This window comes from Cajanus cajan, chromosome 6 (assembly GCF_000230855.2).
Source record: "Cajanus cajan strain Asha chromosome 6, NIPB_CcT2T_4, whole genome shotgun sequence".
NCBI classification, from domain to species: Eukaryota; Viridiplantae; Streptophyta; class Magnoliopsida; order Fabales; family Fabaceae; genus Cajanus; species Cajanus cajan.
The window spans coordinates 52,224,886-52,232,207 of NC_138522.1; the positions used below are offsets into that span (position 1 = coordinate 52,224,886).

Here is a 7,322-nt window from a genome sequence, read left to right on the forward strand (position 1 = left end):
AATATCCTTTCTACCATTTGATCTAAATTATCATTAGGGTTCCTGTTAGGTCGAACTATGTTTTGCAAATTTCCATGCCCCCCAGGGTTTTCTGTATCGTTCAGATTCACACTCATTGCTCTCGAAGGAGTCCCATTACCCAACTTATCTCCTATTTTGTTTATTAGCTCGTAAAGGGGTGTCATGATGTTGTGCATCTGAGTAGACAACAAATTGACCATGTCATGATTACTATGGTCCATTTGTTGTCGAAGGGCCATCATTGCTTGATTACTAATACCCGTGGGCATGTAACTACCTTGTCGAATTAATGAACCCTCCTGACTTGTTCCTACATGCTGATACGGGTCTTGCATAACAAAACCCATGCCATTCGGCCCAGGATTATAACCCTGTGGGGATACATGCATTTGTGAATTGGGTCCTATTAGCGGTATTGGCATTTCGACATGCACAGGTTGGGTATTTCGCCAATTCTGTGGCATACCCCAGGGATACTCTCTAGTAACATTTACCAACTCTTGAGTGATATTATTATGCCTAGCATGGTTTTCAAGCAACACAGGAGGAGATCTTGCCCCCCTGGTCACATTGGTAGCATTATCAGGATTGGAGTTAGGCTGTTCTACATCTACATTATTATGGTTTACGTTCATGTTATCAGACGTAGACATAGTTCTTCCACTCCTTAATCTCATGCAATTCACACACCTAAAACTAGTCCAATTATGTTCTAAATTAAACGTGTCCCACCGGGCGTGCCAATTTGTTTACGGTGGAATTAACCATCAAATCCTGGGTTCTTTTTATTTAGACTAGCATACGAACGTATTTCAATTTAGGTGTCTCACTGGGCGTTATCGTGTTACCGAGAATGGAGAGTAGGATGAAAAAGTCTTAGCAACTACTTGTTTCGAAATATTCTTCTATTACTACTAACAAGCGATGCTCATGCAAGCAAATAATAATATGAACAGAGTGAACAATATATATGTTAGCAATGCAAATCATAGTTCATTTCGTACAATGATCAAATTACGTTACACATGCGAACATATTGATTCCAGTACATGAATACACTACGTAATTAAACAAAGAACAAGAAGACTATTCTACTTCTACTCCTAAAAAAAAGAAAAAAGTGGCCGAGAGTCAGTCATACCCAAAAACGATCTTGTGCACGAAAGTCATGTGTGTGTGTAGGCAGAGAGTGCTTCAGAGTCCAATTCTAGTATGAGTTTTTCGACCTCAGTAAAGGTCCGTACTCCTTGTATTTATAGAGCAATTAAAGGCGGTTGATTCTGTACATGTACGCTTTTGACTCAACCGCTATCCACTATCTTTGCTACGTGGTCTTGACTCAACTTCCTTTAACCGCTCTTCCCACGTTCCTTGTTTTCTCGATTGATTTTTTAGTAACCGTTTTGGCTTAACCTCCATGTTCTGACGGTCTCAACTTTTCAACTATTTTCGAGCAACACTTGTTTTTTCCGAGTCCCATAATTTCATCATGTGTTGATTTTACTTCTCAGGCAGCGCTATCAATCTTTTCGAGTCACATGATTTTCGAGTATGCCTAACATTACCTAACTGAAAATGTTTTGAAACTATTTATATCTTTAGATAGTTTTACACAATGTTACTATAAGTCATGGCGGTCCACATGGCCATGAGAGTTATAAGGAAATAATTGTTACAACTAGTAGTGATTTATTATTAGTTGTTATAAGTTGCAACAACATAAAATTGACTAAGGGGTTGCTATGAGTTGTAGTAACTCCATTAAATTTTTTAAGGTTTTGCAACAGTCTATAACAACCCGTTTTTTATTAAAAAAATTAAATTTTTTAAGAGGTTATTATGGGTTTTAGTGGCCTCATTTTTATTTTATTTTTTTATTGAGCTGCTGTGACTCGTATCATTTTTATTCTTTTTTTTTTTTTTACAATTTTGGGCTTATGACATCATAACAACCATGTTTATAATTTTTTAATTGCCTTATTTATGCTAATATATAAAGGGAACCCTTTTAGTAGTTTCCAACACATTTGGTAGATCATTATATTTTTTTATTATCATAATTTTTATTTATCAAATCCAGGACATGAACTCAAGACTTTCACACTCGATAACCAATTACAATACTAATAAGACCAATATACTTATCTCAATTTTTATTTTATTTTTAATAGAATAAGTGGTACTATGGACCATAACAACCATGTTTTATTTTTATGTTTTTTCTTTTTCTTTTACGTGACCAAGACCTGTTTATAATTTTAGTAAAATGAGATATGTATTTTATTTTCAAAATTCAAATATTATATTTCTTTTTCATCTTTTTTTTTGTTGTATTTTTTACACCTTAAATTATAAAATTAAAAAAAAAAAACTTACTGTACATGATAATTTTTGACTCTATATGACAATATAAAATTATTTTAGAATTTGATTTTATACTCTATTTTCTCATATTTTAAACGTAAACTATTTGATATAAAAATAATATATTATTATTATCAATATTAATTCTTTAATATTTAATTAGTAAGTACCATAAAAGGAAAAAATATTTTTTTTATTAATATTATGTTATGTATATCTATTGTTCCGATATGTATAAAAGTCTCACATCGCTTAGGAACTGAGTTTAAAGGTAGTTTATAAACACCCTCTCTCCTTAATTAACTAAAGTGCCTTTTAAAGGACAAAATTGTGATGACCCAAACATACTTAGTGCTAAAATTTATTTTACTCTTATTAATATATAAAATAATTGCACAAATTATCATAAATAAGTATTTATTATTTTGAATAAAAATAAAGAGTATATATATTTTATTTTAAAAAATACTAAATAGAACAGGTACATGCATGTTTAGAATTTTTTACTAAAATAATATTTTTTTAAAAAAAATTTACCAAAAAAACATTTGTACAACTTTATTTATACAAATAGAACCTTTTACTGTTCATGTTTAGAATTCGGTTCCCGGGGAACTGAATTCTGAGAAGTGTTTAAATTTTTTTTTCTTTTCTGTTTGTAGTTCGGGTTGTGGGTAAATATTGCAACCGGAACGACCCGTTCTCCAAGCAGAACGGGCCGTTCTGCTTGCACGAATAATCTGTTATTTTTGAAACTGGAACGTCCAAGCAGAACGGCCCGTTTTGATGCATTCGTCATGTGTGTATTTTTGCATCCGGAACGGCCCGTTCTGAATGGAGAACGGGTCGTTCTCCATTCAGAACGGGTAGTTCCGATTCCAATTTTACACCATTCTCAGGTCCAAAAACGCAAAAAAAAAAAAAAAATTAATAGCTCAAAATTCGGTTCTCCGTGAACCGAATTCTGAACGTGAACAGTAAAATGTTCAATTTGGATAAATAAAGTGGTACAAAATTCTGCATGTTTATTGAGAAGAAGTTAGAAGGCCTGGAACGAAGGTTGTAAGAAGAAAGAAGAGACAAGGGAGAAGACAGTAGTATAGTATCGAGGTGGGTGAGTGAGGACCAGGATCACGATGGTTGCAGGTGGAAACGCTGAACTCGAACAAGGTTTGAAAAAGATTAAAAAAAAGGGAAAACATGTTTTACTGCAAGAGCTTACTATGTAGCCATGTTCATATTTTGTCTGCTGCGGTGACCCTTAGTTGGCCCGTATCCATCAGTCGCTGTCTCTCTTTATTATCATAACCAAGACACGCCGCACACCCATTCACCTCATGCCTATGCACCATAAATTATTAACACCCACTATTCATTCACACTTCTAACTCTAACTCACCTCTTTTAAATTATATATATATATATATATATATACATATATATATATATATATATATATATAATTTAATTATGTCAATTTTTTTAATGTTATATTTGCAGGGATTTTATTGACGGTTTGAGTGAATAAGTGAATCATCTCATATCTAAATTCCCATACATATAAGTCGAAACCTTTTCCATATACAATCCAATATATGTGATTACAAATGTATTGATTCATGTATCTTAGTTATAGATTATTGGAATAATTAAATTTTATAATAAAATAAATATAGAGTATAAGAAAAGGTAATATGCGGCCACAAAGTAGTGACAGGTGAAAAGCAGAGAGAGACCCCACTCATCAAATATATGAAAAAAGTCCATTTGGGTGGTTCTCCTCGCCACAATCATTCACCTCTCTTCCCTCCATTTCTCTCTGTCACACCCATCTTTTCCAAACCCATGGCGGTTCTCGAAGGGGATAAGCACCAAGAGCAGCTTATTCCGGGCTTACCCAACGAAATTGCAGAGCTTTGTCTTCTTCACCTTCCCTACCCATACCAAGCACTCTCGCGCTCTGTTTCCTCCACCTGGAACAGAGCCATCACGCACCCTTCCTTCAAGAAAACCCTCTCCCACCCTCACCTCTTCGTTCTCGCCTTCCATTCGCAGACAGGACACTTCCAATGGCAAGCCCTCGACCCCTCCTCCGGCCGCTGGTTCCTTCTCCCGCAAATGCCCTTGCCGGACAAAATTCTCCCCACGGCGGTGGCCTGCGCGGCGCTGCCGCGCCAGGGGAAGCTCTTCGTGATGGTGGGCGGCGAGGAGGAGGGGGCTGCGACGACGATCGTGTACCGGGCAGGCACGAACCAGTGGTCGGCGGCGGCGGGCATGCCGGGGGGGGGAGAGAGAGAGAGAGAGAGAGAGTGGGTGGCGGCATCGGGGGTGGAGGGGAGGATCGTGGCGGTGGGGAGAGGCGGGACGGGCATCTACGACCCGGAGAGCGACACGTGGCGGGAGGGGAAGAGGCTGGAGAGGGAGCTGGAGAGGTACGAGGTAGTGGGCGTGGGGGGGAGGGTGTACGTGACGGAGGGGTGGTGGTGGCCGTTCATGTTGCGGCCGCGGGGGTGGGTGTACGAGGTGGAGAGGGACAGGTGGCGGGAGATGGGGGTGGGAATGAGGGAAGGGTGGAGCGGGGTGAGCGTGGCGGTGGGCGGGAGGGTTTTCGTGATCGCGGAGTTCGGGGATTCCCCGGTGAAGGTGTACGAGGAGGAGTGCGACACGTGGCGGTGCGTGGGAGGAGGGAGGTTCCCGAGGGAGGTACTTAAGAGGCCGTTTTGTGCCACGGGGTTGGAGGATACAATCTACGTGGCGTCTTCCTGTTTGAACGTGGCCATTGGGACCGTCGACGTCACGCCTTCCGAGGTCAAGCTCACGTGGCAGGTGGTGGAGGCCCCGCCTGCTTTCCGTCAATTATCACCCTCTACTTGCCACCTTCTCTATGCTTGAAACTTCAAACTTCAAGTGTGCCCAGCTTCGACATGTTTCTTCTCTCTAATCTTGTTTTGTTGTATTAGGCTAAGTGAACATGTCCTTTTTATTTTACTTCTCCATCCCATCTTCCCTCCTAAACCAAATATTTTATTCACTTCTTTCGCTTTACCATTCTTCCTTTTCTCTCCTCTCTCCTCTCTCCTCTCTCATCAATCATCCTTCTCACTCCTATTCTAAAATCTATATCACTAAAATAAAATAAAATTAGCAAGCTAGTGGGACAATATTATTTTTCCATCCATCACATGTGCATTTTCTCTCCATCTTTTATCAGGAGAAAATGTCCTATTTTAAAAATTCAATCCGAATTAAAAACATCACTATTCTTATTTCTAAATAAATAAATTATTTCCTTACCTTTCTTTTATCGAACATAATAGTCGTGTGAATCGGTTCCCGGAAATAATAAAGTTACAACATTTTATAATATGGAGCACTTCAATTTTTAATTAAAAGTGTGAACAAACAATGAGTATAATAGACACATAATGTTCGTGTCGAAAAAGACACATAATGTTAGTGCGAATAGGGATGATAGTGGGGCTTCACAAAGTGGGTAGTACGATACTCATCTCGGATAAAAATTTGTCTTCGTATTCGTTTTCTATTTGTTTGGATATTTGAATATTTATGTGATTTTTTTAAAAAAAATATTACAAATAAATTTAAGTTTGTATGTATTAATTTTATTGAAATATTAAATATAAATAATTGATGATAAATTTTAAATTTGTATTTAACACTAATTTTGTAGAAATATTAAAAATAATATTGAAAAATATAAGATAAATATATAAATATTTAACTAATTTTATTTAGTAACTACTCACAAATATAAAATATTAGGCTAAAAACCTATTTTGGTCCCTTATAATCTTTTTTTGTTTCAATTTAGTCCCTCATTAATTTTTGGTCTCAATTTGGTCCCAAACTAATTAATTGGTTTCAATTTAGTCCTAAAATAATTAATTAGTTTCAATGTGGGACTTCCGTCCAAATTATTTAAACGGAGTTAACTTTTGGCCACGTGGATGCCACGTAGATGCATACGTTGCATCCACGTGGATGAGAATTTTTTCTGAAAACACTTGAACCGGAACGGGCCGTTTTGGTTGCAAAATTAAAACACCACCAATGAAGCAGAACGGGACGTTCTGAAAACAGAACGGCCCGTTCTGCTTTCAGAACGGCCCGTTCTGCATTCAGAACGGACCGTTCAACAACTGTGAATAAAATATTCTTTACTTAATTTTGTTTTTGATATTATAATTATGCAATTTTAATCTCTAAGGTTTTAATTGAGTAATTTCAGTCCTTAAAAGATTATAGTTGTGTAATTTTAGTCTCACAATTTTTAATTGAACAATTTTAATCTCTCAAATATCATAATTGTGCAATTTTAGTCTTTCTCATTAAATAAATAAAATTTATATATTATTAGTATTTTAATATTACTGATAAATTAATATCAATAATATTTTTACTATATTTATAAATAAACTAATAATTTGATAAATATAACTTAATATATATTAATATACTTTTACAAAAATATAAATATATAAGATCAGATATATATTTCTAATTAATATACTTATATTTTTGTAAAAGTATATTATTATATAACAAGTTATATTTATCAAATTATTAGTTTATCTATAAATATATTAATAATATTATTGATATAATATCAAAAATTATAATATACGTTAATTTGAATAGATAAATAATTATTTAATTTTAAAACATTATATATATATATATTAAAATTATTAATTTTTAATGGGAGAAACAAAAATCATACTATTATGATATTCGAGGGACTAAAATTGTTCAATTAAAAATTGAAGGACCAAAATCGCGCAATTGTAATTCTTTAAGGACTAAAATTATGCAATTAAAATCTTGGAGATCACAAAACTGCACAATTGTAATACTTGAGAGATAAAAAATGCAATTAAACAAATATTCTTGATTAATTTTATTAAAAAATATAATAA

General features: G+C 35.2%; 1 protein-coding gene across 1 annotated transcript; it reads left to right on the forward strand.

The window, feature by feature from the left end:
• Positions 1 to 4,076: 4,076 nt before the first annotated feature.
• On the forward strand, positions 4,077 to 5,430 carry AFR (Galactose oxidase/kelch repeat superfamily protein). Its single transcript, XM_029273190.2, has one exon. It carries the CDS (start codon positions 4,138 to 4,140, stop codon positions 5,275 to 5,277), a length of 1,140 nt encoding a protein of 379 aa, XP_029129023.2. The 5' UTR covers positions 4,077 to 4,137; the 3' UTR covers positions 5,278 to 5,430.
• The last annotated feature ends 1,892 nt before the right edge of the window (positions 5,431 to 7,322 follow it).

Coding starts and splice junctions, on each gene's coding strand:
- AFR (XM_029273190.2), top strand. CDS start 4,138: ATGAAAAAAGTCCATTTGGGTGGTTCTCCTCGCCACAATCATTCACCT.